The sequence below is a fragment of the Phalaenopsis equestris genome, unplaced genomic scaffold, assembly GCF_001263595.1.
Source record: "Phalaenopsis equestris unplaced genomic scaffold, ASM126359v1 Scaffold000140, whole genome shotgun sequence".
Taxonomy (NCBI): domain Eukaryota; kingdom Viridiplantae; phylum Streptophyta; class Magnoliopsida; order Asparagales; family Orchidaceae; genus Phalaenopsis; species Phalaenopsis equestris.
The window spans coordinates 699,799-711,379 of record NW_018164582.1 but is presented as its reverse complement, the minus strand read 5'-3'; the positions used below and the strand labels follow the sequence as shown (position 1 = coordinate 711,379).

Below are 11,581 nucleotides of genomic sequence, written 5' to 3'. Positions count from 1 at the left end.
CTCTTTCCCAGGTTGGTCATATGCATTTTTGTCAGGAATGCTTTAGCCAATAAGAGGTACCGATGTTACGATCCTCTCACAGATAAGATAGTTATCTCCTGCCATTTGATTTTTTATGAACATCATTTTCTCTATAAAAGTGATGTTGCTGCCCAACCTTCACAACCACAAAAAGTTCCCCCTCACATCCCACCACTTTTATTGACCCCTGTGACCCATGCCCCTTCTCATACAACCATTTGTATACTTATTAGTACTCATGATTCAACCCTTACATCAACCGCTTCTCATGTATCCACTTTAAACCATCCGCATATGAATGAGTCGCTTGCAAATATTCAACAACCAAGTTCCATGCTTGATTCCCCATCTCCAAGATCTGTCTCAAATTCTACTCATCCTATGCTCACTAAATCTAAGACAGGTGCCCTCAAACCTATCCAAAAACTTGATCTAATACATATTATTGCTTCGATGTCAGATCCCAAATGTTATACACAAGCCGTCAAACATATTCAATAGAGAGAAGATATGACCGAAGAATTTCAAGCCCTTCAACAACAAGGAACTAGGTTATTTGTTCCTCCTCCAGATCAACCCATTATAGAGTCTAAACGGACATTACCATTAAGGGTCTATTTGGGGTAGCTGCAGCTTATTAATAAGCTGCTATGCAGAAACTGTGGCAGGAAACTGCTGCGGATAAGTTGGTTGTCTGTTTGTTTTTTTTTGCAGTTTTAAAACAGTTGTGATGCGGTTGTTTTTGAACAAATGATCATTTTGCTCTTGTATTGTTATGTTGTTTGCAACATAACTATTCATATCAATACATTTCATGCTTGAAAGCAAATATTCAGTGTTGAACATTACAAAATAAAGATAGACACCTCGCTAAACAATGAGTAGCATGATTACCAAAACTAAAAAATGATTATTAAAATAAAAATTAAAAATATAATAACATTATTTTTAAAATGCAGACGGTGTAAGTCACGAGATAAGCCGTCCTCCAGGAATACTCTCCATACCCGATCACTCTCGGCGGTAGAATCTTCCAGCATATCTGTTCACCTAAAATAGTCATAGTATTATGTGATTCTCCGTGAGTACCTGTAAAATTGTCTCTCATGGCTATGTAATCGCTACAAAGTAAGCAGGGAACATTGTAGTCCACAGTAACAGTGCAATCCTTTGGAAATATTGAAAATTCTGAAGCTCATCTTTTCTGAAGGCTTAAAAATACGTATCATTGGATATAACACTAGTAAAAATTAATAAAAAAAGTAATTAATTGAAGTTTTATGCAATTGTGAGGTCTCATAGAACAAAATATAAACCAACAAATCTGTCATTATAAAAAGACAACAAATCTTATAAAAAAGAGTTTTTAGTTGTTTTAAACCATGTAATATCAAACTCGTGTGTGTTAGATCTGCATATCAACAAGAAAAACTATCCAGAAGAACCCCAAAAATCATTGTACTGAAAAAGGAGTAGAACTTGATTGTTTTCATTAGGATTTCACATATGACACCAACCGATGACAACATACAGGTCATCCAGAAGAACTAATAAAGTCAAACATTTCATCATAGACCTCCAAAACCCACCCAAAAAAGACATGCAATATTTATGATATGCATACACAATTGCCTTATCAGCAATCTGAGTGAGAAAAAAAAACATGCAAAAAGAAAAGAAGTACATATTGCTTAAATAAAAAACTGATATAATAAATATTAAATGCATAAGAAATATAAATATACATGACTTGTATAAAATACAGATACAATAAATAGTGAATTTTTTTCACAACCATTACAATAAATAGAAATATAAACTAATGTTCCCTCTGATCACCTTACAACTATATCGTCCATCATTCATTCCCTCAACCCCGACATCTCACTTACACCTTTTCACATCTTGATTGTGCCCTCGGGCACTTCATTTTCGGTCTGTGACAAAGACTGTCAAATACGATATTCGTACGCCTCAATATGGACATGTGAATGATCCTCATCCGCTCTATAAAAATCAATGTCGTTGTGGCAAAGATGATGGATAATATAATTGTGAAAAGTCATTGTGGCAATCACAATCTGCGTCTGTTTGGGAAACGGATAAGTTAACATATAGCGAAGTATAACTCATTTTTTCTTCCAAGCTCCAAATGTCCTTCCAATAACAGCGGTTAAAGAGGAGTTTCTTTTGTTGAACATTTTTTGTTTGCCCCGCGTGATATTGTTAGCTCTCTCAAAGTCAGGTATGTGGTATCTCGTATCAGGATAAGGTTTCAGATACATTCGTTGCAACGGATACCCAGCATCGACCAAATAATAATTGTCTGATATAAATAGAATGATTAGTGTTGCAGTAAAAAGATAGATAATTAGGTCAGTCTCAAGCAAACCTATAAGTAGATGTGAAAAATTGTATTTCTTATTTCATATTGCAAATTTGAAAATTCAACTATCACGTGCACTGTCCTCCCAATCTGTTATGGAAAAATTGAAGTACATATTGAAGTCACATACTACCATGACATTTTAAGTCAGTGACCCACAACGACCAATGAATGTGATATTCTCATTATTTGGAACATGTACATTAATGTGCATTTCATCGATTGTTCTAATACAATTCTAAAAAAAATAAACAAAGGTAACTTAACTACTATATTCCTTTGAAAATTGAATGTAATAAATAAGAGAAATTACATAAAAATATGACATACCATGCATTGTGTGAAATCTCTGTAAGGACCTGTTCGAATGTAGAATCAGTTGGTTTTATGACATTGCGATGAAAAACTGACAAGTGCATTCAACCCTACTAAGAAATATCTACAAATTGCTTTAGAAGAGTGCAGAAATCGTTCAACAGAAGCATTGATTCATTTTATGATAATATGTAAAGGGTTATTGCTAACACCTCTCGTGAAGTCTTCATGGTGGAGCCATAAATTCTATTATGTTTGTTTAGTTCTTTCAATGGATCAATGAATACCACCTATCTTGTTGAACATATTTGTAAACCTCGTTAAGTGGCCCGCAAGCAACTCCACAACCAATTTGTCAACAACGTACGAGGATTTCATGCAAGGGGAGCATTTTATGTACGACTTATAATACTCGTAAACCAAATACACTACAACTGCAACTCTCCTGCAGTTTTCTTTATTTGCATGCATGTAATTCGATGTTGAAGTAGCTAACACATAAGCATCAATGAATTAGTTACAATCATATAATATTATGAACAAAATTAACTTCAAAATAAAATTAGAGAATTAAATAGAAAACATAACAATGAAAAATAAAATTGCAAATCGAATTTAATATCGTCCCAATGAAAAAAGTAAAAAAAACAAAAAACTAATAAAAATGTCTAGTGCAACAAAAAATGTAAAATGTCCCTCAAGTATCACTGTTCTCATGAAAATAATATAAATATGCACCCTATGGTCATGGGTCATCGTAATGAAAAACTCTCATCGAGTCAGTCTTCAAGCAAATTCATAGAGAACATATTCGACATCTTCTCATCAAATTTCTAAAGTTGCCTCCAGAATACACATGACCTGCTAGATAGAAGTTGCTTGTGATGGGTTTGGGGTCATCGGTGCATGAATCCACCAGCTGTGAAATCTAGATTCTAATGAAAGCAGCTACCTCTTTTTTTCTTTTTCTCAACTCGGGAACGCTTTGACTGACTAGTGGATTCAACTTCATAGAGGTTTGTGATGGGGATTTCATTAAAATCACCTGTTTGTTCTGTAGTCAGGTTTTCAAAAATGCCACTAAAACCTATCTCACTAGAAGCACATGCATTATTGTTCATTGTCATGACACAACCAAACATATGATCTAACTTCTCTTCCAACTCAGGATCAATGCCACTGTATTTAATTTTTTTTATAGTTGGCACCACCTAAAAAGTGATAGCACATGTTGATGCATTTGAAACAAAAAATATGAAAATTTGACGAAAAGTAATGGATCTTTCAAAAATGGTCACCCACAATCTCTCTGCTCGCCACTCTGAAGTATCAATTATTCGCTTTAATGGATCCTAAACCAAGCTCTTAGATGCTCGCTTCAATTCTTTCCATATTTTTCAATCCTTTTTAAGTAGATTCATTTGTTTTTAACTACATCCTATTGTAATCCCTGTTTGTACTATCCTTGAAATTTTTAATAATATTTTGCAGCCCTCCGTGTTAAAATAATTTTTCAACCTATTTCCCAATTCGACCTCCTAGAAGCAAATGTCGTAACATATTATTATTTTATCCTTATCCCACATTGCAGATGAACCGGCCTTTTTGGTCTTAACCATTATATATACTTGCTTGAAAAACTAAACAACATAACTATTTGTCATAAAAAATATTTAACACAACTTAGAGAAAAATAAGAATGCCACAATAACATCACTCTGCCCCTCCAACAACCTGCATAATATCTCCACACCACACTGCTACACCGCCCACACATCACTACACAACACCACAACACCGCCACCACCTCCACATACCCTAGGCATCAACAAACCAAAACATCCATAATACCACCTCAACACATCAACATATCAACACATCAAAACATCCACAATAACAACACCACCTCAACACACCCGCACATTCACTCACTAACAACATGACGAACACCTTAACTGAGGGCAACAACACCAACCAAATTTTGTGCAACAAAAATCAAATAATTTGGGCAACATCACTTACATTCCCAACAACCACCATCTATGTTTCCAATCTATAAATGCAAACACCACCGCCTTCAATTTGCATATGCAAATATTTTTATTGTCTTTTCACTTGCATTTGCAACCGCCACCATGTATGTTCTAATTTACATATGTAAACACCAACACCAAACGAACCATTGCATATAATCAAAGCCATCAACAGAATTCAGCATCAGGAAGCAAAATGACCTACCAAGCATATCATTTCTATTTCCTTTTCACTTGCATTTCCAACCACCAACATCTATATTCTAATTCACATATGCAAACACCACCACAAAACTAGCCATTGCACATAACCAAAATCATCAGGATGCAGCATAAAGAAGCAAAAATATCTACCAAGTATGTCACAACGAAAACCACCAAACTGAAAAGCCAATGTCCATTGAAACCAAAAAGCAGAGGGCCGAAACCACCAAATTGCGAAATCAAAAACCACTACAATTGAACAATTGCATCCAATTGCAAAATCAAGAACCAACTAGTAGATAACTCAAAGACCACTGAAACACTGGGGAGAGGAAGAGGAATCCTCACACAGAGGCACTATTCGCAGAACCACCAAACCAAGCCGGATAAAAGACAGAGGAGGGAGAATAGAAAGTTCACCAGAACAACCAACCTAAACCAAGGAAGAGGAACCACCGCATAGAGCGCAGACTACGCGGAACCACCAAACCAACTCGAATAAAATAGAGAGGGAGAGAAGAGTGGAAGCTCACCTCAACAGCCACCTGAAACCACCAAAAGTAGGGCTGTCAAAAAAGCTTATTGTTCGCGAACAGCTCGTGTTCGGCTCGTTCTCGTGTTTGAATCATTCGTTGTTCGGCTCGTTCGTGAAGTAAATAAGTCGAACACGAACAATTTTTTAAAGCTCGAATTATAAATGAGCCGAACACGAACAGCTCCTTGGTTCAAATCTCGGGCCAGATTGTGATAATAATTTTGTTAAAATTAGAGCACTTTATATTTTTTTTTTCTTTTATATATATTTGATCCATGTTCGAATCTCACACTTTACATCTATTTTTCTTAATTTAAGTTTAACAAGCTAATTTTGAGCTGAACACGAACACGAATATTTTAATCGAGTCGAACACGAACACATTGTTCACGAGCCGATTTCGAACATGAGCTATTTCGAACGAGCCAAACACGAGCCAAGCCTGAGCTCGCTCAAGCTCGACTCATTTACAGCCCTAACCAAAAGGCTGCCGGAAATAAGGGTGAGCACCAGGGTCACAGAATCGAGGGGCTCGAGAGAGGAGATTTTTAGGACGAGAGGCGTGTCGAGGGAAGGAGGGCAGCAAGAAAGGAACGAGGGCAGCAAAGAAAAAGTAATAGCGAAGAACGCGGGTCGCAGTGTCAAACCTGCAGCCCGTATTTTGTATAAAATTAATCAAACTGCAACCGCGCCGTTGTAAACAAACACCGCAAATTGCGGTGTGAAACCGCACCGCAGGGAAACCGCCACCTTAAACAGGCGTAAATTCAAAACTAATAACTAGGTTGCTCGGTACAAAGCTCGACTTGTGGCTCAAGTTTACAAACAAGAGTTTGGGATCAATTACTTTAAAACATTTAGTCCAGTTACTAAAATTTCTACCATTAGGATATTGTTCACTATATAGCTCTTCATAATAATTGGGAGATTTTGTAATTTGATGTCTCCAACATGTTTTTGCATGGTAATTTCAGGATAACATCTATTTGCATCAACCATAGGGATTCTAAGACACCCGACACCCAAACATGTTTGCCTTCTCAAGAAGGCCCTTTACAGTCTCAAACAAGCTTTAAGACAATGATTTAATATGCTATCTACATTTTTTTATTGAAACTGAATTTACTAACAGTAAAGTCGATGCATCTTTGTTCCTATATCATAAGGATAAACTGAAAATATTTGTTTTAATCTATGTAGATGATATTTTAGTTACAAGGAATTGTACCACAGCTATATCCAGTTTTATATTTAATCTTGATTCAAGATTTTAGATAAAACATATAAGACCCATGATGTGTTACTTTGGCATTGAGGTAATAAAGATGCAAAATGAATATTTTCTAAATCAGCATAGGTAAGTTCAAAAACTTCTGAGCTTGGTTGGGATGCAAAATTGCAAGGGAGTGGCTACTCCCTTAAGTACTAAGGATTCAATTCAACCAAAAGAAATGGAGTTATTCCATAATCCTAGCTTCTGTTAACAATTGACAGGATCTTTGCAATACTTAACGATTACCATACTAGATATATCCTTTGATGCCAATTATCTTTCTCAAAATATGCATAAACCAACAATTTATCACTTTCAACTCCTTACTAAACTTCTCAGATACATTCAAGGGACTTTGAGATCTGGCCTAGTTATTTAGCAGGGTGATCTAACTCTAAGGACGAATGTGTATGCTAATTGGGCAAGTGCTAAAAAAGGTCGAAAATATACATTTGGTTTTGCTACTTTCTTAATCAAACGTTGATCTCATGGAATGCCAAGAAGCAAAATAGAGTTGCCAGATAATTGATTGAAGCGGAGTATGGAGCTATGGCGACAGCTACCACCGATGTCCTATGGTTGTGCGGGCATGTACAAGAATTTGATGTCCAAATAACACATCCCACCTTGATATACTGCGATAACATATATATTATATCTCTGGCTAATAATCCAGTGTTTCATGCGTGGACAAAACAAATTGAAATTTTTCATCATTTTATCAAAGAACATATGAACTCAAACAAATTCTAGTTCATCATATTAGCTCTCAAGATCAAACGGTTGATATACTTACCAAACCACTATCATGCCCACGATTCAATCTACTTCAGACCAAGCTAACAGTTCAACCAGAACCTATTCGCTTGAAAGGGAATAATAGGAATGAGAACTTCGCTGAAGATTGCAATAAGTAGATTATAAAGTATGCGGTCCAAGGTCAATGGATTTGGGTTTTGTATAGGCTTTTCATAGTTGTCTTGCAGTCTGTATATAGGACCTATTGTACCCTTGTGATTAGTTTTAATATTCATTTGTTAATTTTATGTCATTAGTGTAGGGGCGGAGACATCAAAGCGGCAATCAATAATGGTGACGGAGGCAAAGTGATGACCAACTTGGTTGCAAAGTATGGCTGCTGAGAGTTCATATTTTAAAAATTGAAGCATCAAAAAGTTATTTTGAGTGTTTTTAAAAATAATCTATCTCCAGAGATGAAATTCAAATAATTACAAAACACAAGGCAAAATTTTTTTAAGAAAAAATCCCAGTGCAAAACTATGAAATAAAATACATTTACATCAAACGAAAAATATTGACACCCAAAAAAAAAACAAAAGGCAAGAAAGGAAGACTATCAAGATGCTAAAGGAAATTCTTAGAAATGTGTTGGTTGATGAACAGCATCTACTCCAAAGTTTAAGATAATGTTAAGGGCCACCACTAGTGCAATTATTCTTCACTTATGGCATAAGTTTAGTCTTCATTCTCATGTGCATCTCAGCAAAAATATCATAAATATAAACCCAAGAGACAGGAATCCTAACCTCAGAATCAGAATCCATGTAAAGAATCTCCCGCACACCACCGGGTACAATTAGGCAGCTGTACCCAGCTCCCAAAGACTTGCAAAAATTCTTCCTTGAGGCTGGAATCATACCCAACCACGTCCATATTTGCCTTAAAAATGGTATATAGAACAGCTGGGAAAAGAATATATGGCAATAACTCGTAAAATTTTAGAACTTACAGTTAAACTCCATATATACTTATTCAAGCTAACTTAAAGCTCGACTTGAAGAAAAATAGTGCTAACTTAAACTCAAAAAAATAGGAAGAAACCTTACAGAACTGCCGGCAAGAACCTTAATCTTTGGAAGTGGAAATAAACGAGCATCTTGGGAAAAAGCACAAAAGCCAATCGCCATTACTGAATGAGGCTCATAGCCGAAGACTGCAATGAATTATATTAGCTCTCATACTTTTGAGTGAATTAAATTAGAAAATCATACGCCAATATATACAAGGCCTCCAACATAAGGTCTTAGAAAGTTAATAATATAAAATTTCATTTTTTTTCATTTCTAGTGAAAAGTAAATGCATTTCCTCTAAATAACACTAAATTCTTATGTATTTATATGAATGGCGTATTTCACTTTTAAAAGTTAGTAATAGTGATATTTTTTATGTGAAATGATAACTTTGAGTGTTATAGATGTAAAAATCAAAATTTTAGGTGTAAGGTACATAAATAAATAAGAATTATGTGTTACCTATGCAAATGTCCCAAAGTAAAAATAGTTTTAAAATGTTATAAACATAGCACACCTAAACTTTCATATTTACACACAAAGCACTCAAATCTTTAATATCACATCAAACATAACACTATTATCACTTTTTAAAATTGAAATATAGGTTTTCATGCATAGGTTTAAACACACACGAAAGTGCTATTTCTGTAAATACAAAAGTTTAAGTGTGAGAAATGTAAATACATAAGAGTTGTGTGATAGTTATGTACATTTCACATAAATAAAATAGTTTTTTTTTTATCCTAAGAAATAAAGAATATTACTACGACTAACACACATGTCTGAGCTCTTCAATCTCTGCTACCACTATTTGTTGCACAACTGATGCTAGCCAACATGCAAAAATTAAACTTAGGTTTACAAATCAGAATCCACGATTATTTTTATTTGCATTTTTTTTTTAATAATTTCGCCAATTTCGTCCGTTCACACAAAGCCAAATTATAAGAAGCTCTATTCAAAGAAAAAATATTACATCAGTACTACGCACGTAGAGTAACGTGCGTAGACAATGAAATCACGCCACGACACCCCGTGCGACAGAAAAAAAAAACGGCGCAGTAACACGGGGAATATTCCCCCGTGTTATTCATGTGTTATTGTGTGTTATTCATGTGTTATTGTGTCCTGAGAATATTCCTGGTGTTATAATAACACAATAGCACATGAATAACACATAAATAACACGGGGGAGAATATTCCCCCGTGTTACTGCGTCGTTTTTTTCTCTATCGATAATATTCCCCTTGTTTTTCAGGTGTTACCCTTGTTACTCAGGTGTTATTGTATGTTATTCATGTGTTATTGTGTCCTGAGAATATTTTTGGTGTTATAATAACACAATAACACTTAATAACACATGAATAACACGCAATAACACATGAATAACACAGGGGAGAATATTCCCCGTGTTACTGCACCGTTTTTTTTTTCTATATCGCGCGGGGTGTCGTGACGTGATTTCATTGGCTACCCACGTTAATTCTACATGCGTAGTATTTAATATTTTTTTCCTATTCAAACAACCCAAAGATAAATCTAACCCTACCATATGCTTGGTTTGGATCAAAATCACTCGTGTCCTCCACATGGATAGTCACAGGAAAATACCCAAGTGCATATTTGCAGATAAATCTGAAAACCCGATATAATTTCATCACAAACTCGGAGCATTTACTCCAAAATGTCAAGCCGAGGAACAAAAAGAACAATAAAATGAAAACCTCGACAAATTTCGTCCCCATTTGCTCTTATGATTGAGGGGTATCACCAAGAACAACAACTGCAGCGCTAAGACTCTGCAAAAGAAATGGTAATTAAGAATAAAAGCGAAATGAAGGAGAAGAAAACAGTGGGAAGACAGATACGAACACAGCGGCGTAGCGGAAGGGAAGAAGAAGGAGCGAAGCGATGGCGAGGAAGGCGTTGAAGTAAATGCCGCCGAGCCAGAGAGCTAGGGCTAGCGTCGAGCGAATGGGCGAGTAGTCAGTTGCCCTGAACACAGCCGAAGCCATCGAAGAAGAAGGCAGAAGAGAAAGAGAGAAGACTACGACTACTGCTTGTGTATTGGGATGGAGGAGCAAGAAGGGCGGGCGGTTGGGAGTTGGCGAAATAATGCTAGACCAACTGAAAGGTGGACGCAATAAATTAAGAGAAATAGTTTTCAGGTTTGATTTTTATGAAGCAGAACTGTTTCTACATTAATCTTCCGTTTGGGGCCGCTGTTTTTAGTGTGGTGGCCTCTGAAAATGCACCGGCCACCTGGCCTGTTTTAATAAATTATATTTTTGCTGATAGGTTAACTGTGATGATTATTAAAAATTTTTATTCTTTTTTTAAATTCAGATCGCTACATGAAAGCTGTCACCGCACCTAAATAGATGCGGTAAGGTGTGAAAACGCTCGGCGTTTTCAAAACGCATAAACTATCAAAATGCAGTTTATTCAAACAGTTCATGTGTGTTTTTAAAATGTCACCGCACATGTTAATAGTAGGAGCTGAACATGAGCTAGTGGGAGTCGAACACGAGTTGTTCGCGAACAATGAGTTGTTTTGACAGCACTAGTTAATAGTTTTCTCAAATTAAACTTCTACTAATCTTAAGAGGACTGCTCTAAGTAGTTGTGAAGCTATTGATTTAAATGGAGGAGAGGTGAAATGAGCCATCTACGCAGAAACCACCAATTCGTATGCATTTATCTATAGGGGAGTGACGAAGCGTGCTTGAGCGAGCCTAACCTCGGCTCCTTGTTAAAAAATATTATTATTTGTGTCTGGCTCGCTAATATATCGAGGTTTTTTTTTTTTTTTTTTTTTTTTTTTTTTTTTTTTTTTTTTTTTTTTTTTTTTTTTTTTTTTTTTTGTGGTTGGCCCATTCGCTTAAAGAGTCGAACACGAGTTGTTCGCGAATAATGAGCACTTTTGACATCCGTTGTCACGCCGCCATAAGTTATTAAGGATAGAGGCAATATTTAAATCTTATTATTTATATTAAAAA

The 11,581-nt window shown here is 35.7% G+C and overlaps 1 protein-coding gene across 1 annotated transcript in view; it reads right to left on the bottom strand.

Moving 5' to 3' along the window:
- LOC110021694 (diacylglycerol O-acyltransferase 2D-like) overlaps window positions 1–10,753 on the bottom strand; it is a gene marked incomplete at its 5' end in the record, with an annotated part of 15,210 nt that extends 4,457 nt beyond the window's left edge. The window contains 5 exons of the mRNA XM_020720287.1: window positions 8,315–8,470; window positions 8,615–8,721; window positions 10,132–10,217; window positions 10,307–10,381; window positions 10,455–10,753. Coding sequence (XP_020575946.1) covers window positions 8,315–8,470; window positions 8,615–8,721; window positions 10,132–10,217; window positions 10,307–10,381; window positions 10,455–10,753 — 723 coding nt within the window. The remainder of the gene's footprint in view (window positions 1–8,314; window positions 8,471–8,614; window positions 8,722–10,131; window positions 10,218–10,306; window positions 10,382–10,454) is intronic.
- Window positions 10,754–11,581: the final 828 nt, after the last annotated feature.